Source organism: Lithohypha guttulata, assembly GCF_036872675.1.
Source record: "Lithohypha guttulata strain CCFEE 5908 chromosome Unknown scaffold_3, whole genome shotgun sequence".
NCBI classification, from domain to species: domain Eukaryota; kingdom Fungi; phylum Ascomycota; class Eurotiomycetes; order Chaetothyriales; family Trichomeriaceae; genus Lithohypha; species Lithohypha guttulata.
The window spans coordinates 2,721,831-2,742,747 of NW_027042752.1; the positions used below are offsets into that span (position 1 = coordinate 2,721,831).

The 20,917-nt window shown below is 49.2% G+C and overlaps 10 protein-coding genes across 10 annotated transcripts; 4 read left to right on the forward strand and 6 right to left on the reverse strand.

Annotated features, from left to right (window-relative positions):
- Nucleotides 1-887: 887 nt before the first annotated feature.
- Nucleotides 888-2,135, forward strand: NUP57 (Nucleoporin nup57; the record flags this gene model as incomplete). Its single annotated transcript, XM_064899124.1, has 2 exons — nucleotides 888-1,973; nucleotides 2,022-2,135. The coding sequence occupies 2 exons, from the start codon at nucleotides 888-890 to the stop codon at nucleotides 2,133-2,135; spliced, it is 1,200 nt and encodes a 399-aa protein (XP_064755081.1).
- A 948-nt stretch (nucleotides 2,136-3,083) lies between these two features.
- Nucleotides 3,084-4,343, forward strand: IWS1 (Transcription factor iws1; the record flags this gene model as incomplete). The annotated part of the gene is made up of 2 exons (XM_064899125.1): nucleotides 3,084-3,656; nucleotides 3,708-4,343. The coding sequence occupies 2 exons, from the start codon at nucleotides 3,084-3,086 to the stop codon at nucleotides 4,341-4,343; spliced, it is 1,209 nt and encodes a 402-aa protein (XP_064755082.1).
- A 237-nt stretch (nucleotides 4,344-4,580) lies between these two features.
- Nucleotides 4,581-6,092, reverse strand: LTR64_004782 (uncharacterized protein; the record flags this gene model as incomplete). Its single annotated transcript, XM_064899126.1, has 1 exon — nucleotides 4,581-6,092. One exon carries the CDS (start codon nucleotides 6,090-6,092, stop codon nucleotides 4,581-4,583), a length of 1,512 nt encoding a protein of 503 aa, XP_064755083.1.
- Nucleotides 6,093-7,128: 1,036 nt separating this feature from the next.
- LTR64_004783 (uncharacterized protein) lies at nucleotides 7,129-9,027 on the reverse strand (the record flags this gene model as incomplete). Its single annotated transcript, XM_064899127.1, has 1 exon — nucleotides 7,129-9,027. The coding sequence occupies one exon, from the start codon at nucleotides 9,025-9,027 to the stop codon at nucleotides 7,129-7,131; it is 1,899 nt and encodes a 632-aa protein (XP_064755084.1).
- A 472-nt stretch (nucleotides 9,028-9,499) lies between these two features.
- Nucleotides 9,500-11,191, reverse strand: LTR64_004784 (uncharacterized protein; the record flags this gene model as incomplete). Its single annotated transcript, XM_064899128.1, has 1 exon — nucleotides 9,500-11,191. The coding sequence occupies one exon, from the start codon at nucleotides 11,189-11,191 to the stop codon at nucleotides 9,500-9,502; it is 1,692 nt and encodes a 563-aa protein (XP_064755085.1).
- Nucleotides 11,192-11,846: 655 nt separating this feature from the next.
- LTR64_004785 (uncharacterized protein) lies at nucleotides 11,847-12,515 on the reverse strand (the record flags this gene model as incomplete). The annotated part of the gene is made up of 1 exon (XM_064899129.1): nucleotides 11,847-12,515. One exon carries the CDS (start codon nucleotides 12,513-12,515, stop codon nucleotides 11,847-11,849), a length of 669 nt encoding a protein of 222 aa, XP_064755086.1.
- A 588-nt stretch (nucleotides 12,516-13,103) lies between these two features.
- Nucleotides 13,104-14,853, reverse strand: LTR64_004786 (uncharacterized protein; the record flags this gene model as incomplete). The annotated part of the gene is made up of 3 exons (XM_064899130.1): nucleotides 13,104-13,692; nucleotides 13,982-14,749; nucleotides 14,795-14,853. The coding sequence occupies 3 exons, from the start codon at nucleotides 14,851-14,853 to the stop codon at nucleotides 13,104-13,106; spliced, it is 1,416 nt and encodes a 471-aa protein (XP_064755087.1).
- A 1,562-nt stretch (nucleotides 14,854-16,415) lies between these two features.
- On the forward strand, nucleotides 16,416-18,249 carry LTR64_004787 (uncharacterized protein; the record flags this gene model as incomplete). Its single annotated transcript, XM_064899131.1, has 2 exons — nucleotides 16,416-17,053; nucleotides 17,106-18,249. 2 exons carry the CDS (start codon nucleotides 16,416-16,418, stop codon nucleotides 18,247-18,249), a joined length of 1,782 nt encoding a protein of 593 aa, XP_064755088.1.
- A 209-nt stretch (nucleotides 18,250-18,458) lies between these two features.
- Nucleotides 18,459-18,741, reverse strand: LTR64_004788 (uncharacterized protein; the record flags this gene model as incomplete). The annotated part of the gene is made up of 2 exons (XM_064899132.1): nucleotides 18,459-18,669; nucleotides 18,695-18,741. The coding sequence occupies 2 exons, from the start codon at nucleotides 18,739-18,741 to the stop codon at nucleotides 18,459-18,461; spliced, it is 258 nt and encodes an 85-aa protein (XP_064755089.1).
- Nucleotides 18,742-19,721: 980 nt separating this feature from the next.
- LTR64_004789 (uncharacterized protein) lies at nucleotides 19,722-20,856 on the forward strand (the record flags this gene model as incomplete). Its single annotated transcript, XM_064899133.1, has 3 exons — nucleotides 19,722-20,469; nucleotides 20,520-20,663; nucleotides 20,714-20,856. The coding sequence occupies 3 exons, from the start codon at nucleotides 19,722-19,724 to the stop codon at nucleotides 20,854-20,856; spliced, it is 1,035 nt and encodes a 344-aa protein (XP_064755090.1).
- Between the last annotated feature and the right edge of the window lie 61 nt (nucleotides 20,857-20,917).

The following is a 20,917-nucleotide window of genomic DNA, read 5'->3' on the forward strand; positions in this document are numbered from 1 at the left end:
ACGATCTTTTCAAACACACACCGGTTCAGGATTCTCTCCGGCCGTCTGCACTGCCACAGCTGCTGGTTGTAGTCTTCCAAGCAATTGTAGTGACTTCTGAACTCTTGCAAGCAGTTGGCGTTTATGTCGTTTAACCTGTACCTTTCTCAGCTTCGTCGATGCGCATGGAATTGTCCTCTTACACGCTGGCGGCGCATCTTGTGACCTTCCTGCCCTCCCTCAAGCAATCCGTCTCACCTTTCCCAGATGATTCAGATTTGCATTTCATAAAGTCGTCGTTGATAGGTCGACATCGAGCTCCAATAAAAAAGGATGCGCTCATAAGAGGTGCAGACGTAACACCTATTTCTTCAACCTTGGGTATGTGCTCGGGCATAGGCGTGGTGTCTATGAGCACGGTCTGGGAGAATCTGCCGGCTATGTCAGCTCGAAATTCTTCGCATGTTGTGTGTAGTACCTAGGCTCGCGTCTCGACATTGTGGCGGTGTTCTTTTCGAGCTTGGGAAGCGGTAAGACAGTCTGTTGCTTCGTCTTGCTTTAGCTATAGTGAAGTTACTCGTGAAGTAGCAGGTCAGCCCACGGTTATCCAGAAACGCTAAAGTAGCAAGTACGGTGATCTGCGATCTCATGCAGTCGCGCAGAACGCGCCTGCCTTTCATTTCCATTGAAGTTCCAACACGAAGGTCAACATACATCTGCGCCGCATAAAACAAGCGTGGCGACACTCCCTACTCACTTCCTCCGATTGCCTCTGTTACAGTCAGCAGAAGGTCTACTTGTGGCATGGTCTGAAGCGCAACAGCTCCATTGTACGACTTTGGTCTGAGACATCCCAGTCTCTCTTCCATTGTTGTGCCTTTCTGCTTTGACACATCCAGCCATTCACCATGAATATCTTCAACAAGCCAGCCAGTGGCACTAATACTGGCGGCTCATTGTTCAGTGGCCTAGGAGCATCTAACACTGCGCAGCAGTCGACAGGAGGATTTGGTGCAGCAAAAGAGAAACCCTTCTTCAATTTAGGGCAGTCAGCTACTCAAACAACGCAGTCTGGAGGTCTATTTAGTGGGCAATCACAGCAGACACAGCAACAGCAACCCATTAACTCCTTCTTCAGTGGCACGCAAACCCAGAATCAGCAAGCAGGAAACAGCTTTTTCGGAACCACGCTCAATCAGAGCCAGCAACAGCAGCAGCCGGTTCAGAGACCACTCGACCAGACTTTGCGCTTCGGATTCGGCGAATCGCAACAGACCGCAGCTCAAGCGCAAGCAAGCAAAGATCCATGGTGGCAGGAAGGAAGAGGCATGGGTGTGCTAAGGTCGATCCCGCAGCAGATGGAGCTGATCAAGGACAAATGGGATCCTGCAAGCTTGAATTCGCCTTTGCGAATCTACCTATACCAGCATGTAGGCAGTGAATCAGAAGCACTCAAGTTCTCACCTGGTCCAGGGGAGGATCCTGACAAATGGGAAGATGCTGTGCAAAAAAGACCTGGTCCTGAATGGGTGCCTGTACTTGCCCGTGGATTTAGAGAGCTCGGGGCTCGAAGTCAGAAGCAACGTGAGGCAGTTGGGCATTGTAATATGATGCTGAATGAGATCAATAATTCTCTGGACATTCAATTAGACACGCATCGGCAGAAAGTAGCTACCAGACTTGAAGAGAGTAGGCGACGACACAAGGCCATCAGTCAGCGCACGCTAGCACTTGCTGCCAAGGTTCAAATACTCAAGAACAGAGGCTATGTGATGGACAATGCAGAAGAAGATCTGAAAGTGAAGTTGGACTCTCTGGAGAAAGAGGTGCTGGACCCGTCAATACATGCTCGAGAACAAGAGATATGGGCTCGCATGTTGGGCATTCGGGAACGAGCTCGCTATCTCAAGGCGGAGATGGAGAAGCTAGACCCAACAGTGCAGCAGGCTCAAGAACCTCTCCTAGATAGTGACACTCTACAGCAAGCGAGAAAGGTAAGCTCAACGTCATTCTTGCTGAGTTTTGACTAATGAAACGTGCAGACATTGAGCGCTTATGATACGCAATTGAAACACCTTCAGAAAGAGATGCAACTGGTTCAGGAGGAGTACAGCGATTGGGAGCGACTATCGAGGACTTCTCTGTACGCCCGATAACAAAAGCGAGAGTGACGAAGTAATGGTGATCAAGGTCTGTCCTTTTTGGTAAGTATTCCTGGCATAGCGAAAGGCGCCCTGTGGAAAAGTACTGGATACCGGATGAGATTTAGATATTGGTGTTGTACACTTTTTGTACAACTATATTAGCCGCTCAATCGTGGCTCTGAGACGGGAGCAAGACGTTACCAGATTGCTCTTGCATTCAGCCTCTACTGAAGCTCTTCGCGTCATATCCTCTGGTTGCTCCTGTCTTGCTGGACATCGCGTTCTTCATGCTTTTGATAAACTGCAGTTTTGCAACAATTCTTCGTCTGGTGCTCAGGAATTCGGGCGATGTTGCGAGATGAACATTACAGGTTGAAGTCACACTGGATATTGCTCAGAACAGCTTGTAAGCCCATTCCAGTACATGAGGAGCTGGCGCAGTGTCAGTTCTTTGAACAACCACCACGCAAGTAATGAAACGTACTGAACCACAATGCTACGCATGCGGCACTGAAGATTTGCACCTGCATCGTCGCTTGTGCCTCTCCGGCCTCAATTTCGTCCTTGGACATTTGCTCGGCTTCGGCTTGTCAGTATTGACATTCGGGCACAGATCCAGCAGATACTTACATTGCTGGAACATGATGGTAACAAAAAGAGAGAGAGAGATGCGACACGAGAAGGGGTTAATGCTGCGACTGATGTATAGAAGTTGAATTGAACTTTCGTTTCCACCTGCGATGCGAGCAGTGACAGGATGGGTAGTGCGTAAGTGGCCGTTTGACAAGCCGTAGTAGACATTCAAGCCCATTTCCATTTTATCATCGTCCCTTCCTCATTCCAAGAACTTATAACTACATCTTCTTTGTTAACTTCTCGTTCTGCGCACTTCTGAGTCTACAATACCCTCTCATCCTAGTTCTACGCACTACTATAAAATTTCGAAGTCGCTAACAGAAGATGTCTGAGTACGACGATATAGCCCGCGGCGAGGATGTGGTACCTGATGATCCTGCGAACTTGCCTCCGCCAGACGCAGAAGGTCTAGACAATCCAGATGAGCTAGAAGACACCCTCGACGATACAGCCGACGCATTCAATAACGATGTCGCTGATGATGAAGACAAGGCAGCTGATAGCGACGATGAGTCTCTGTTGTCGGACGTGGATGAAGCAGTGCTTGAGTGGAACGAGGAAAAACTAGACATTGCACCAGATTTCGACCAACTGCGAAACACCAAGATCAAGAAGCGGAAGCGGGACGAAGGTGACGAGGGTCGACCGAAGAAGAAGGAAAGAACGAGAGAGAGGGCAAGAAGACCAAGGGGTGAGGAGGGCGCTGGTGGTGAGGCGGAGGGTGAGCCTGGCAGGCGGCGCAAACCAGGCGTTGGCGGAGAGAGGAAGCCGAGAGAGCGAGTCGAGATTGATGAAGAGACACTTGCTCCGGAAGAACGAAGAAGACGTGCTCTGGATCGAGCCATGGATGCCGCCGTCAAGAAATCCAGTGGTGTTCGAAAGCGCAAGGGAGAGATCGTAAGCGTTTCCCAACCAAGACTACGTGTGCTAGCATACTGACTATCTCAGGATCTCGAACAAATGGCCGACGAAGAGATCAACGAGCTCAAGGATCGAATGGTCAAAGCAGCAATGGCGGATGGAGAACTAGTCTCAGACGGCAAACCTGCCTTCCAGAAACTTAAGCTTCTCCCAGAAGTCGTTGGCATCCTAAACAACAATACCTACAGACAAGCCATCCTTGACCCAGAGACGAATTTCCTCGAACCAGTCCGTTTCTTCCTCGAACCACTCTCAGACGGCAGTTTACCAGCCTTCAACATCCAGCGCGAGATATTTCAGGCCCTCGAAAGACTACCCATGACCAAAGAAGCACTTATCTCATCTGGCATCGGCAAGGTTGTCTTCTTTTATCGCAAGAGCAAGCGAGTCGACGAACGAATCAAGCGACAGGCCACGAAACTGATGGAAGAGTGGTCACGACCTATCCTGCAGAGAAGCGACGACTTTACCAAGAAGAATTGGGAGACTGTTGCATACGACCCGACACGACGAGCACAAGCCACAGCCAAGGCATCGCAGGTGACCAGAAAGGCTGGTACGGGTCTGGCACCGGGCACCAAGGTCACCAACAGAGCGAGGATGATACCGGGTGTGACGAGTTATTCTATCGTGCCGCAGGTGTCGCAATTACCGCGAAGATAGGAGGATGCGAGGATTTCCAATTTATTGCTTAGACACAAACATCTGGTGCTATGGACTGGGATCTGAAATAGATTGACCTTGCAATACGGAGCGAACATTTCCAGACTGGTCAGAACATGAACACAGCTTGAAATCAGCCTGGACCTTGTATTGATTGTTCGAATTCCCCGGAACCCCAATTGTTCCTGCTCTGTGCTGTCCAATCGACCCTTGCTACCTGAGCATCATTCATCCTCCTTACAAGCCGCGAAGATCCCTCGCAACGTCCCTCGCCACCCTCGCCCCATCCTCAATCCCCCCATCAATAAACCCTCTCCACAACATCGCCCAATCTGCACTCGCAAAGAACACTCTCCCCTGCCTCTCCCTTAACCCCTCAAGTACCTCCTTCCGCGTCATCCCAGGCCTCAACCACTCCCACGCCCCCTTGGCAAACCGATCCCTCGCCCAATCATGACTTACAATCCTCTTCACATCCATCTTTCTCTCTCCCTCCCCCTCCCCAATAAACGCCTGTAACGCTCTTTTCGTGTCTTCGATATCCTCGTCTGCGCGGAGATGGACGCCTGTAAACGCACTTCCAAACGATACTAGGTGCGTGTTTCCTGCTGGAGTCGTGCCGTCGCCGAAGATATATGTTAATTTATCGTATGGAGCGGCGATTGTACCGGACAGGGAACGGAGGTCTGGATTCGCGGCTTCGACGTGGACTTTGTTGACGACGTTGACGTGGCCTTGATTTGCAGCTTGGAGTTTGAGGGGTGGGAGGGCAGGGATGAATTCGATGTCGTTTAGGACGTTTAGGGGGATAGTGCAGATGACGCGGTGGGCGTGATAGGATGTGTTGTTGTTGTCGTCTTCTGTTGTGATGGTTACAGTGCCATCAGCTTGGTCTTGGTTAATCGATTTCACGACGGCATTGAAACGGTATTCTAGCCGTCCTGTCGCAAGGGCTTCGTCGAAGAAGTGCCGTGCGAAGTTTGATTGGCCGGAGCGCAGCTTGTAGGTTAGACATTGTTCCATGAAGAGCACCATGTCGTAGTTGTTGAGGGCCCACCAGCGAAGCATTTCCACGAAGCTGGCGTCTGCGAGATCTTGTGCGCCGCAGGTAATTGCCAGAAAGCCTTCGAGAACTGCTTTCTCGATGCTGGATAGTTCAGACTCGATTTGATTCAGACGATCGCGGAGTGATAGCTTGTCGAGCTCTTGTACTGCTGGACTAGAGCCAAGCGATGGACTGCCTGGCATCGGTATCGTGGTCCTGCAGAAAGTGCCATCGACATTGACGAATTTCCGAAGTACTTTGTCCATTATCTGGCCCTCCTCAGCTCTACTCATCTTATGAAACTGCCCACCTGTCTTCACCAGGAACGAATTGATACCCCTTGTCAAGTCATGGCTGTTCTCGAGATCATCCTGTAGACCATACCGCGAGATCTCTTTATACACGTGTGGCTGGTTCCAGTGAATCCATGTCCCGCCAAGTTCGAAAGGGTAGCCGTCTAGGTTTGAGGACCATGTGCGGCCGCCAATACGGTCTCGTGCTTCTAGTAGTAGGACTTTATGTCCTGTTGTTGTCAGGTCTCTTGTGGCTATAAGACCTGCGTATCCTGCGCCGACGACGATCACGTCGTAGACTTGAGATGTGGCAGAGTGCTTTTTGAGAGGGTCGATGGTACCTAGAGTTGGCAGACCATGCTGGAGACCATGCTCAGGCGTCCACTGAAACCCATCCTTGCCGTTGTTCATGGTAGGTGCCTTGCGAAACGTCCGTCACCGTCAGGTTGTGTGTCCAGATGGTTCTAGACAGATGAGTGCTTCGTGGCTAGCACGGAACCAAACCACTCTTTTCATATTCGTCCCACGAAGCGAGACAACCTGTATGATACAGAAAAGTATATAGTCCTCGCTCCCCGCGCGTTCCACGAGCAACTCTGACAAACCGTTGCCTCATTCTGTACCGGTCCAAGTAGGGAGGTCGCTCCGATTAGAGTTGAGTGGCCATAGTGAATGTGCCCATATTGACAACCTGGTTGCTGTCAAATGGCATCATTTGTGGATGCTAAGCAGTGTTCTGAAGATAGTACTTTCAAGTCTCGATCGCTCCACTACTGTCAAATTTTGCGAAGAAAGAACTATATTGAGTACACATTGATGTCTATTGGGAAAGAAAATTATGGGGAACGCAGCGAACACGCGACGATGCGGAAGGTGGTAAGCGGAAGTGTTCCGCTGGCTCAGGCACAGGGCTTGGCACTTGCATATAGAATTCGGACTTGCTCTCTGAGCAATACTTCTACTAACAAGCAGCAGTACGTATGCAACTTCACATTTCCGGTGTTAATTCCTCGTCCAGGAATGTGATAAGAAATAACGAGCTAGAAACGGACTGCGGAGATGCGCTGGAAATCACTCATCTGATATCAGTAGACCGTGAGTGAACGGCTCAGCTGGAAACGTAGGGTAGAGATTTCCTGTTTTCTAGATTACATATAGAATGTTAACAACATTGTCCTTCGCAATCGACCATAGGGTTAGGAAAATAGGGGTTCCCGTTCGATCACCCGTACTCAAGCCTGGCGCCGACGAGTTAGTAGTTGGGTTGGAGACAACCAGCGAATCCTCGCTGTTGATTGTTTTGCAGTTTTGGATATTCGGTTCTCAACTGGTGGTGGTGGTGGTAGTAGTAGTAGTAGTAGTAGTAGTAGTTTTTGTTGTGGAAGTAGGTGTACAAAAGACGTTGATTGAGAAGTTGATCAAATTGATTCATCAAGACGCATGCCGGCTACGACGAACAACTGCATTGTACGCTCCTCTTCAATCTTGGCACATCGCCGACATATCTCTTCTCAAGCACCTCGTCCATCTTCCATGAATCAATGAATGGATTCAGAGCCATCTCCATGACTGCTCCCAGCACTTTTCGGTCCTTCTGCTTCTCGACCTTCTGGATCACTTCGTCAAGTAGCCATCCACGAGGCACAAAGTTGGGATTGACGCTCTTCATAGCCTTCTCTCGCTCCTCGTCAGCAGAGGCGTCTTCGCCCCAGTCTTCAATGACTCTCTCGCGCCAGCTTTCGAGCCATGCGCCCACCTTCTCTTTCAATGATTGCTCAGTCTCGTTCAATCCAGTTGTGCCTTCACTATGTGCAAAGATTTTGGCTTTTTCTTGACGTGCTTCCTCTGTTGCGATGTCGGCAACTTTCACGCTTGACAGGCGTCTGAAGAAGTGGTTGAAGTCCAGTTCGAGTGCCTCCATCGTATCAAGCAGATTCGAAAAGAGGTTGTCAAAGTCTGATTGCTTTTGTGTCTTCAGACCCAGTCGTTTCGTCATGAGTCGTCGATATTCGGACAAGAACAACGCCTTGTATTCCTCACCCGTGGCATCAATGATATTCTCCGCACGTTTGATGAGCACAGGTGCAAAGTCCTCTTCCACGCCTTTCTCGACAAAGGTCTCCTGGTCTACACGTTCACCAGCGCCAATGAGCTCACCCAGTGATTCGCCTAGTCGAACCAGGTTCCACCAAATAATGGTTGGCTGAGCACGGTAAGCGTATCGCAACATCATATCGTCATGGTTAGGAGTGTGGGATGGGTCGAAGTTGTCCATGAAAGCGAAAGGTCCAAAGTCTAAACTTAAGCCAAAGATTGAAGTGTTGTCAGTGTTCAGTACACCGTTCATAAAACCGTAAGCTTGCCATGCTGCAACTGTCTTAGCGTTTCGTCTGACGATTTCTCGATATAATCTTGCAAATCGATTCTGCTCATGACTTTCCGGACCTTGCAAGTCGTCCTTTGATACACCTCTTGATGGGTCTAGATGAGTGTCGTCCTTGGGCTTGTTTTCGTCGTCAACATTGTCGAGTCGAGCTGGAAGCTTATCCCAGCCACCAAAGACTTCCTCTGCAATGTAAGTAGCAAGCTTGCGGATGTTCTCTCTATCGCCTCGACTTCGCAACAGATCAAACGAGCCGATTCTAAGCCACGACTGCGCAAAGCGGCAGACAATAGCACCTGGTTCCAGCCTTTCACGGACGACATCGAGTTTCGGCAGCAGGGTAAGAGAAAGAGCGCGAGTTGTCGGGATGCCCAGAGCGTTCAAGTACTCGGAGACGACAAATTCTCTGATGCTGGATCGCAGTACAGCCCGACCATCTGCAAAACGTGAATATGGTGTCTTACCCGCGCCCTTCAGCTGCAACTCGTATCTTACTCCCGTTGAGGGATTTGTTGACTCAAACAACGAGATCGCTCTTCCATCTCCTAGCTGACCAGCCCAGCTACCAAATTGGAATCCGCCATAGCACTGTGCCCATGGGTATACACCCTTGCCTTGTTTGTTCTCTTCACCGTCCGCCTCCCAATAGAATTTGTTTCCAGCGACGACCTGTTTTAATTCTTCTGAGTTGGCCTCTTCTTCTTTCAGTCCAATGTCTCGAAGGGCTGCTCGGCTTACGCCCAACAATTCTGGGTCTTCGGAAGGTACTGGAGGGACGTATGTATACAATGCGTTTCGCACCATGCGAGGGAAGAGTTTCTTTCGAGGAGCATTCTGCGCGTCGAGTGGAGTAGGAAAGGCAGGGTCAGGAGGTAGATGTGAAGTGAAGTTGTTCGTCTTCTTGATCTCTGCTAGAGTTGTATACGAAGCACCATTAGCACTTTGGTTGATGTGGTTGGCCATTTGGGCGAGCCGTGTCCGAGGTAGTTGAGCTCTTTGGAGCAGTTTACCATGAAACATATGGGTTGAAGAAGATAAGAGACTGATAATTCATCTGTAATAGAAGTATAATCCCTCCTACCGCCTGTGACGAGTTATTCAAAACTATATTTCCGTACTCTGAGCGATGCTCTTTTGCCGCTGATGCGCAGAGTATGGCTCTGGCATCCGAATATGACGGAAGCCCAATTGACGTCACAAATCCTGGATTTGACGGAAATGGTTTACCGATGCATTTTGAGAATTGGCCGCTGTTGGTATGTGATCAATCAGAGAGATCGGCTACCATGTCTACCGGATTGCCTCTGTTACAGGAATCACAGTACGAGCCGCTCGAGCACTGTCAACGTGATAGCATGAACGATAGTCTCTCGAAGAATTGTGGTATTAAAATGGTCGTCTTGTGAAGCAAGATACGAGCCACAATCTTTCTGTGTTACCCCGTGGCAGCTTCCCGCGACAGTACCTGTGTTATAGCGTCCGAGTCGTCGCGCCCGAGTTTGTGACTGTCCTCTTCAGGAGCAACCCAGCCAACACCTGCCTGGACTGCTGTCATAACGATAGCCAAACCAACGCCACCCAGGAAGGTAGCCTTGAGAGCCGCTGTATATGCATCGATTGCAACTTGCTTTTCATCGCCATTGAGCCTTTGCACGAGTTGAGGGCTTCCGAGCAGTCTTCGTACGAGCTCCCCGTTGTGTGGCATACCAATTGCTTTGAAACCGCTGTGCAGATTGCGGGAAAGCGTGCGTAGGAAATAGCCTCCAGTGATAGCGGCACCAAATGATCCAGAGAAGCTGCGAAAGGTTGCGTTGAAGGGTATGACGATAACGTGCTGAGATGGTAATGTAAGATGTAATAGGTGAGCCAAAGAATATACCAATAGTGCACCAACCACAAAGCCATTGAGGAACAAAGCTATGATGAACAGCCAGAGAGGCGATTCAGTCGTAACCAATTGGGAAACCCCAAAGTGAACCACCACGAACAGCACGAAGGAGACCACGGTAGGCAAGTAAAATGACCCTGCCCTCCTGATATGCAGCCAACCCACTATCAAGCCTCCTAGAGCAAAACCAGCGTTCGTCGGAACCAGAAGAGCACCTGCAGCTGAGGGAAGCCAGCCTCGCACTGCAATGGCGTACACAGGTGTGTAAAATAGAACTCCCCATCGAGCTGTCATGACTCCTACAGTTGCTATTCCCGAGAATACATTGGCTCGAGATCGCATGACTGAAGGTGGAACAATAGGATCAGCTGCCCATCTTGACTCGACTAAGATGAATAATATGAGCATTCCGATAGACAAGAACACCGCCCTGAGGTCGATCTTTGTGGCAGATAGTGTATAAAGCAGTAGGATGAGAGTGGTGACCAGGGTCAATACTCCGAAGAAGTCGATGCGTGCTAACTTCGTCCTTATGCTTTCTTCTCCAGTGGTGTCCGTCTTCTCACCCCTAGGGATCATGGCAAGCGCAACGCTTACCGCAGCAACGCTGAAAGGTATCTGCATCCAGAAGATAGCTCTCCATCCGAGTCGTGGCTCAAGTGCGCCAGCAATGATCGCGCCACAAGCCAGTCCAGATGTGTATCCTGTATTGATCAGGCCGAAGAACAGACCGCGCCGTGGCGGCGGCACTAGAGCAGTGACCAGAATGAACGACACTGGCGTAACAGCTGCACTGCCAATGCCACAAACCGCGCGTCCCGTGAGGAAAGTAGCTATATTATGTGCTCCCGAAGTAATCAGCAATCCAACTGCTTGTACGATAATTGAAGCGAACAGGTATACCCGAGGCGTGAAGATCTGACAGAGTTTTCCGGATATTGGCGTCAAGCTTGTTACAGCAATTAGATATGCTGCGTTGAACCACGTAACCTCACTCGACGCGTTGAGCTCTTCGGCGATGGGTGATTGAATGGTAGTCATCAAAGAGACACTGCATGTCAAAATGAAGATGAGAACGAACATAGACGAGGCGATTGCTATTCCACGAGCCTTGCTAACTTTAATTCGGCCATCTTGCTTGACGAGTTGCGTCTCGCCGTCGTAAGCCGTTGATGATCTAGATAGTAGTGGTGTTGTTTCTGAGCCATTGCGCTCTCGAGGTGCTTGAGAGGAGGTCATGGCCACGAGTCGGTGTGATTACTCGTCGTGGTTCGTAAGACTCGTGAATCCAGCCATTGTTCAGATGTGCAGAGACTTAGTAGCAACAATGTTACTGTCATCGCACTGACGATTTAGTTTCGATTGGTAATGCTGTGGATCTACGCGTAAACTGCCCGGCTTTCAGGCACGTCAGGCTCTTCCGTGCCAAGACAGGGAGTGGACTCAACCTACCTGAAGTGCCAACCAGAATCAGATAAGCTTGGTCGGAGCAGGCACCCGGAACAGGGGAATCAGGTACAGTAGCACGTGGAATTGTCTTTTGAAACCAGAGGCTCAGAAAGTTGAGGGACAAAGGCATTGCCTCTTCCTCGACTTAACCTCCGAGATGAATCCTGTTCCTACGCATATACTTTCATTCTACCGTCCTGGGCACCATCCTTCGCGTCTGCGACGTGCCTCAGAAGTCACTCCAGTATACCACCACAAATATCTACGTGTCTATCAGAGAAAATCATCAATTTCGTCCAATTGTTGTCATCGTGGACACCGGTCAACCGTCGCCCTGTACCCAGCCATATCTCTCCGCATGAGACTGCAGCAGCAGATGAAGCTAGTCTCAGATAGCACGACTTCGATGCCGGCCGGCGGCATTTCCACCGAAGAGCCTTTCAACTCATACGTTGTATGTGCTTGCTCTGGGCGGAGGTGAGAAATAGCCAGGTCCAGGACCAGGTCCTGGAGGTGGTGGAAAATGTAGGTCTGCTGATGGATCGCTTCTCGCTCGTTGAGGAAGTGCTAGACCCTCGATCTTATGCCAATTTAAACCCCAGCACATTGCAAGCTCCTCCATACACGTTTCTAAATTCAGACCCACGTCTCTCAGTTCGTCGTCCGGATGTATATCGATCAGTCTTTGGTCAGGAGTGTATGCTTTCACACTATAGAACTCCATCAGATCCCTTACCTTTGCAGGACTGAACTGTAACTCCTTGAAGTCGAGGAGGGTTCGAGGAAAGAACTCGGCAATTTCCCATATCTCCTCATCACGAATCAGCTTGGTCGGATCTTTGGGGTCGCGATGTGAATCCCGGCCTCGTTGCCTCAAAAGCTTTCGCTCTTGTGCCTTGGCTGCACGTCGCGCGTCTGGCGTCAAGGCCTTCAGCGGACTTATGGCATGGTTCAATTTCCATATACGTCCGTTGCGTGCAGTATTCTCACAATTCGTAATTTTGATCTCAATAATCGCAAGACGAAAGCCTAGACCGAGGGATTGACGATCTCCTTCGCGAGCAAGAAGTTCATTTTGTATGACTTGATAGACGTTCAGCCCTATTTCCGCCATCGTGGTAGGTGGCTATCAGACAGCTGTCACAAGTCGCTCACGGAAGCGTGATAGACTTGATTAACAGCGTGGGGTAGCCGTGTGACAAGCAAAGGACTTCATGTAGTGCATATCCAATAACAGTGACTGATAGCGTTGAAAGTCAGGCCAGAATGGTATCCAACTGAAAGCTTACGAAGAACGATGTTGGTATAGAACATGAAATTTAGGCACTGCGACGAAAAGCGCGGCAGACGTCATGCCTGAATGTGCATCTCAGAGTAGGGCAGCAAAGGAGGTTCGTATTCTGGGACGCAAGCATATGCCTACTGAGTTGGAACATGAAGAACAGAATGAAAAAGAAAAGGGTAAATTCGACTCGAGAAGTTTTAGGGAAGGATCGAGCCGAGCGGGAAGCCCTGGTGTGGAATCCCAAGGATAAACGACTACCCACCCATCACAGTTCGTACCATGGATAGTATTGACGCGTGAAGACTGTGTAATCGTCAACTCTGAACGCTCACTCACTTAGAAGAGCAACTATGTGTTCAATTGGGTCATGTATCATCGTTTCGTATCATAAAGTTCATGCTTCGTTGTTGGGCACTATCAAATTGTGGCCCTCCAACCGAGATACAACATCCACAAGACTGCTAGCATAAAAGTTTCTGGTTTCATGGCCCCTTTATTCTCCTGCTTGTCTGCATCTGATGCCAACAAAATCGGCCTGGCAACCTCGTCGTCACACTTTGCTGGTCCTGAGGCCGCCACGAGAGGTGACGAGTGGATTCCTAAACCGTCCACTGCTGGTGCCGTCGCAAAGTCAGGTCTTGCAGAGGCCGCGAGAGGCGATGGAAAGAATGTGTATGTACTGTGAACCTTTCCATTTGCAACTGATATATCCTCCTCGTCCTGTACGGGTAGGTTGTAATGTACTTCGTCGGCGAACGTGACCGAGAGTCTTCGACTACGTATCTTGCCTGACGTGGGTGGACTCGTTAGAATTGGTGAGGATATCTTCGAGTGATCATCTGGTGGCCTTTGCGGTTCGTATCGATACCGCATCTCCTCTTTAGCACCATTGCTTTCGGGCGACCGCTTCTCGATTTTCGGGGTCGTATGCCTCGAGGACGATATCGTTGGGGCGGGCGAACTGACTGTCGAGTAGTTCGGCGGTGGGGTCGTGAAGCTCGCATGCCTGCTCTGAGTGAGAAAGGTAGCCGACAAAGATACGAAAAATCAGAGGCTGTTTTGCGCGGTTTACAAAAGAAAGGTTGAGAATTGTATGGAACCAGGTCGATTATCTTCATCCTCCATAAACTAACGCCTTGTTCCAACTGAAATTGCTATAAGTACATCGATGCTTGACAAGAATATGGTAGGGGTAGATCAGGCGCCAGAACTGACTGTCTCAAAATGCACTTTCTTCTTAATCATCCTCCCCTTCTGCGGCAAACAGCAAAGTGGTAATTTCAATGACGACTTACGCTTCGCTGTCCTCGCTTTTTAACTGACTGTCGTTCATCGAGTGATCTTGGTCATGGTCTGAGTTGAGGCTCTCGACTCCCATATTGCTTCCACCAGTCTTCTCAGTTTCCATGCTATCTGTTCCGCCACGCTCAACCGCACTGAAACCATTCTTAGCACTTCTGCCACGGCTTGAGCTGCGATCTCTGGCATCTGGAATGGTCTTCTCCTCGAGTCTCCACTGCTGAATGGATCGAATGATGTCAACAGCAAGTTGTCCATTTCTTTGAAGTGCTGCGGCCCAGTGTGCAGGGATCTTGTCGCTAGTTGTAAGAAGTTTGGCAACGGCGCCGACCATCATCTCACGCATCTCGTTGTCGTCATCGGTATTGGCATAGATATGCTGGACTCTGCGCAGGGATGGGTAAGTGCGAGATTGATAATAGAAATCCGAAACAGCTTCTACCAGTTCTGTGTTTAGTTTCCCAATGCGCAGCTTGTCCGCGAGAAGATACAGGTCGAGTAAGGGGCCAACATCTTTCTCCTCTTTAGGTACTCTGATGCTTCGCGAGTAAAGCCAACCGACCAACATTTCGAAGGCTAGGTCGTCCTCATCTTGAAGGCCGTATGCTTTGGTTCTTTGCGCTTTGCGCTTTTCCGGATTTTTGTCGTCGGCATAGAATATTTCGGAGAAGAATGGAGAGTAATAGCATAGGAGCCGTTCGTGGATGTACCAATGTGTGTTTTCGGATCCAACATAGATGTTCACCATAGATTCGGTTAGAAGCCTGTTTTGTTATTAGCGAAGCGGTATTTTGTGTTATGAGACTTACTCATTCAGAGGCTTCTCTTTGCGCTCCATGGCTTGCGTCGAGGTCTCGTTGTCCATCATGTTGCCTGAAGGTGCGCTCAATGTACGCAGATGTTGGACAGTTAGCAAGGAAGATGGGTGAAGCTGTCTGAAGTGAATTTGAGAAACGAACGGAAAGCACGGAACTGTTATGGACAAAAGCTTGGTAGAAGATTGGATAGGTCAATAAGCAAAACTGCAAGTATTCGTTGTGTCATATAGCTCAGAGCCACATCTGTGCAGACTTCTCGAGAGGCTGGTATGTGAGACGTAACACAGCTGTGACGACGTTCCTCTTCGTACTCCTAGATCCTGGTCAAGGCAGATAAACGAACCCACTCGAACCACGAGGAGATCGTCCTGGCTTGAATTCAAGCAGAGCCCATTCTCACCATCCACATTGTGGCGGCAGCGACGTCAGAGATCAGCCACAGGATTCGTTGAAAATTCATGCTTAACCATTGTGAAATCCTGTCAGCTTCAATTTTGGATGAACAGACCCATAAAGTGGTCAGGATGAAGCCTGCAGATTGTGCAGGGTGCAAGGATATCGGACAATGAAACAGGTTTTTTTGACCGGGACAACTGGCAAGCTGCAGTATCTGTGGAGATCCAGGCCGCACGTGATCTTCTGAGCCGCTTCGCAAAGAAGCAGCGACAACTTTGTCAACCAGGCGCATAGAAGAATAGGCCACCAAGACTTCTTGACGAGCATCTTGTCTGCCCATACTGTGGTCGTCTGTCGTGTTGGAATTTCAGAGTCGTCTGAAGATCGTACTCAGCTCGACATGTGATGAGAGGATTGATGAGAAGGAAGGCGGAACATATGCTGCCAGTTAGATATCACGCTCTCGATAATTGCGCTGACGATGCAAGCTTCACTTTTCGGCTAGATTCTTATACACTACTAGTAGTTGAGTGGGCTTGTTGATACTTGCTTGTCCACGACTCAGGAACGCTCCATGCTCATATTGTGTGTGCTGCAGAGATGACCTCGATGACCGTCAAGTTGCTTCACTGAAATTGAATCTTGGGTATAGCACCGGCAACTCAAGACATTAAGATTGTTCAATCTCGTACCGATGCAAATTTATGCCTATCCATTATTCCAGTATTTTCTCAAAAATTTTCAAGAGACTGACCATTCGTATAACACAATTGCACTCTAGATTAATAGGAGAACGATATAGTGTTCTCTGGCTTTGTGGGCAGCCACAATTTACACAGCACACAAGCATGGAAGCACACGTCTCGAGTGTCCTGACTGGAGCTTCCGATTACGCTCAATATAGCATGAGGAAAACTCACGCGGGGTGACATGAGGCACAGATCTGACGAATGACAAAGCTGTGGCCTGCGACTCTGAAATGACTACGCAGGAGACGTCGTCGACTGGACGATGCACGTCTTAGTTAACGACTAGCTTCCAGTATTTGATTCTATGAAGCCCTGTATGAGTCCTGGTAGAACACGGAATCTTCGGCCCACGATTGCGCCTAGCAGACCAGCAATATTTGTCACTACTGATGGGCATTGCGAGTTGCAGCATAATACATTTTCGAAGCTCGGAGTCTTTGCCTAAGTACCACGGCTAGACGTACACTATGGCGCGCAAGTACACAAATGAGTTGCGAGATTCTATCGATCTGCAATTACAATATTCAAACCGCGTTCTATCGCAGTTCGAATTTGCAGGAGTCCCCCTTTATACCAACAATTTCGCGCGCATTGCATGCACTAACTACAAGCCCTCAACAGCTGGAGAGCGGTACTTTAATCATTCCCTTACAAACCTGCCAGTTTTTGTGGCTGTTGATGACAGGTTACAGTTCGGTTTCAACGAGAAACATGTCTGGCGCAACGCAGGCCTTCATCTCTACGAATACGAGCACATTTTGCTTGCTTCTGCTCTGGGTGAATGTCTACCAGAGGCGTATGTCGCTTCGATATTGAGCTGTCTAGGTCGAATGTACGAGGACAAGGATCGTGTCAATCCTTCATTTTCGTCCTGGCAAAATTTCGTTCGGTCGGTCAATGGACTCATCTCCACCCTTGATTTCGCTCGTATGATCGATGATCGTATGCAGCTCGATCCTTATCGTGTTACCTCTGGTCATTCGACCTCATGTGGTAATTCTTTGGTCGCTCCTGATGATTTCGCAAAAGCTCTAAAAGCATTGGGTGACCTCAGTCTAGCAGGGAAAGGGCAACTGACACTAGTTGGTGGCAACTTCTTGAGTTGGTGAGTGCAACAACTATTCTCTGTAACTATTGCCAGGGACTGATGCCTTCAGGTTCGCTGCCTTTTCAGAGCTCTTTCTAGGCATCGATGTGCAGGTTTCGTCCCGAGATGGGCAAAATTTGTACGCAACGCATTTTATCAGTGGAGCAATGTTGCATTTGATCTTCATCGATAATGTTGAGGACTTGAATTCGACGTTGAAGGTGCAGGAGTCTGTAACATTGAGATTGATTTGTCCAGCAGATGGCGAGGCACAATCATTACCCAAATTACCGTTCACTGGGCGTGTAATATGGGAAGCTTTCTTACCAAAAGTTTTCGAGAACTCATTTCATAAGATTGCTCACCAAGAGTCCAAAATACTAGTCAAGTCCATCGGCGGCGTCGCGAGGTTGTTTGAGTTACTGATCAACGATCCGAGCACACCGAGCGACATGATATCGAAGGAGAACCGCGCAAATCCGGCTTCATTTGGTATGGGCCTAATCCAGACCTTGTGCAATTGGTTTCCTGAGTTGAGGCATTTACAAGGACGTTTGGAGCGCATACAAACCCTCTCTAGCTCCGAAGTGATGCAGAAGTGTAACGATGGTGCTCAAGGTCTGGTTCAACTTTGTGGTTGCACTTTGTGTCATCATCCATTTTACTCCGATAATGATACCGGAACCCTCCCACAGAGCTTTTGCCTCCTAGCTCTTATGGAAACAATCGTCAACCTTGGCCTGGCCTTGTCACGAATGACGGTTGTGACTAAGCTCTATCCTTCTCGAGCCGGCATGCTATGCTTCTACCAGCGACAATGCAAGAAATTATTATCAGCCAAGACAGCGACGATCGGTCGCCAAGAACCATATTCACGCATAAAGCTGCTCTTTATGAACGACTGGAACGTCAACGACTCGCGGAGATTGCAGGATGCCGCTGCTCTTTTCTCCGGATCTTGGCCTCAGGGAGATCTTCCGGACAATCTCATAGCGTTGGGTCACGAGGGTCTTTGCGTCTACGTGATTAGTGCTCAGCGCGGAAATCGCAAAGAGGATGCTGGGCTAATTCGTGTTCAACCTGGCAATTTGTCTTGGGATCAGAAGACCTTTACTAGAGCGTCCTTGGGCTTTCCACATGGTGTTCCGCAAAATGACTACAGCTGGGAAATCGGACACCCTGAGCACTTGAGGCAAGAGCTATACTTCAAGTGATGAACACGCGACAATGGACATACTCTTGTCAATACTCAACGACTTACGTGTATGCCATGAGACGAACGAAAGGCTTGAGTGATCCTGTTTCAAGCATTACATCCGAAACACAAGATGCTCAGATGGATCTATCGCAGCGAGTGGACACTGTGCGATCTGTCCAGTTAATGCAACCTCTCCAAACCAATATAACATCTTGCCAGATAAGTCTAGGGTGGGAAGTCCTTCTTTCGAGCCCTAGGTCCCACGTCTGGCTTCTTCTTGACCACCTTATTATCCTCGTCACCCCTCACCCTCTGTACAAACTCCTCTAGATGAAAATCCGCACCCATGGGATTCTGCCGAAACTCCTCCGTCTCCATAAACTCAATCGTCTCCTCAACCGTATCAAAATTATCAACCTGAGTTTTAACCATGTTCCTATCCGGATCAACATAATACATACTCGTCGTCCCATTTCGACGCTCCTCCGCAGATGTCGTACTTTGTCATGCAGAAGAAGTGGAGGACTGCTCGTCCGGGAGTGGAGGTGCGCGTGTCTCGTCAATTGAACTTGGACATGAGGCTTCAAAATGGGCGCTGCTGGGGAGATCGCCGTTGTCCAAGGCGTCGTAGTTCTCCAGAAGCTATTTCATGCTTGGTGCACAGATGGTGTTCATGACTGCGAGATCTGCAAGCGGTCCTGCCTTCATTTGCAGAGGTTCCCTGAGCACGGCGTGCACGACGAAACCTGTGTAATCTGCGTTTGTCGTTTCCTTTCCTGCTTCCACGATTGCAGGATCAGGGTGATGGTGAATTGGACACTGAAGGAAGGTCCCCTGGTTACATATGGGTGTTTGGCTGGTAGCTCTGGCGCTTTGTTCCTTCTTACCATCCCGATCTTCTTCTTTGGACCGTGGGTGCAAAGCAAGACGGATCACTGGCTGTGAGTGCGTTGAGTGAGGCGTTTAGTCGCTTCTTCAAAGATATGCCTCAGATGGCATTGGGTTCGGAGGGTGTACCGGTCAGCATTGTGTTCATATATGATAGCCTTTGTACACTGCGTATAGAAGCATTGCCCCAAACTTCACGTTATGTGTTCTGGACAGTCACAAGCTTCATTGCCCGTTCGTATATACGAGTTTTGGAAGTGACTTGCCAACCACCAGGACTATGATATTTCGAGCACTACTCATAGCCATTGCTTGACGACAAGCACCTCTATTCCTGAACCTTGATTGTTGGTGTTCCTGCAAAGTCTCCAATTTAATTACGTCAATCTGCCCCACGTCTGCGTAAACAGATTCCAGCAGAGGCTGGTGGTGATATCAAAGCATGCGTAACACTTTCACGAAATGTACAACTATAGTCCTTGTGAAAATTGTGATACTGTTCTTCTTCCTCCCTTCACAGTAACCAATTTCCTTTGTTGCCTTCGCTGCTTTTAATCAAGAAAATACTCCCAAGTGCAACAATCATTATATCTACACAAAATGTCTTATGATAGACCTTCCGATGAGCGCGAGTATGGTGGAGGAGGTCGAGGAAGGGACAATTACTACAACGCCGGCAACAACTTCGACGACTCAGGTAATCGACGTGGTGAAGGCCGAGTAGGCGGCTATGGTGGAGGGGATTATGATCGACGGGACGATCGCGGGGAAGAATATGGTGCTCGGTCGGGATATGGAGGTCGAGATGATAACTATGGATCTGGCGGAGGTTATGGCGGACAGGAAGAGAGAAGGCACGAGAGACGCGAAAATCGGAGAGACGACCGAAGAGATGATGGCTATGGTGGTGGATATGGTGCAGGTGGCGGTTACGGCCAGCAAGAGAGGAGGCACGAATATGGTGGAGGAGATGACTATGGACGTCCAAATGAGTATCGAATGAGCGACGAGCGCAGGCACCAGGGGCCCGGTCAATATGGTGGAGGACAAGATGAGGATCGATACTCAGGTAGTGCAGGCGGTGGCTCATTTGGCTATGGAGGTGGTGATAATTCCTCTGGTGGATATCCCTCCACGAACGATGAGTTCGGACAAGCTGCCCAACATGCCTCCAACCACAGACCAGGAGATGCAGATATGTTCTCCTCTGCCATGTCGTTCTTGAGCGGAAACCAACAACGGATCCAGAACGAAGACTATGACGAGGACCGCATACAGCAGAGCCACCAACAGCTGTATCAACATGGAGGAAGTGGTCAGCAATTTGACAGTCAAAGCTTGGGCGCTGGTGAGTTGACATATTGGACCTGTGTAAACAAAAGCTAACATATTGCTCAGGAGCTGCAATGCAGGCACTGAAGACATTTCAAGGAGGCAATAATGGCAAGCAGCAGGGCGGTGGTCAAGCTCAGATGATCTCGCTGGCAATGCAGGAAGCTTCGAAACTGTTTGACCAACAGAGTGGACAGGGCAAAGTCGCAAGTGAGTTCAATGGCAACAAAATCTCGACAACTGAAGCTAACTCGTGACAGGTGGCACTGATAAGCAGTCAGTTATAACATCCGCAGCCAAGATGGCTTTGCAGATGTATATGAAAAATCAGATGGGAGGTGGTTCTACCAGTGGCGGAGGACCATCAGGGCTCATGTCTTTGGCCTCGAAGTTGCTTGGTTAGACCAACCCCTGACGCGTATTCACGAATAAAAGAAATAGACATCCTGTGGCTCTGTATCAAT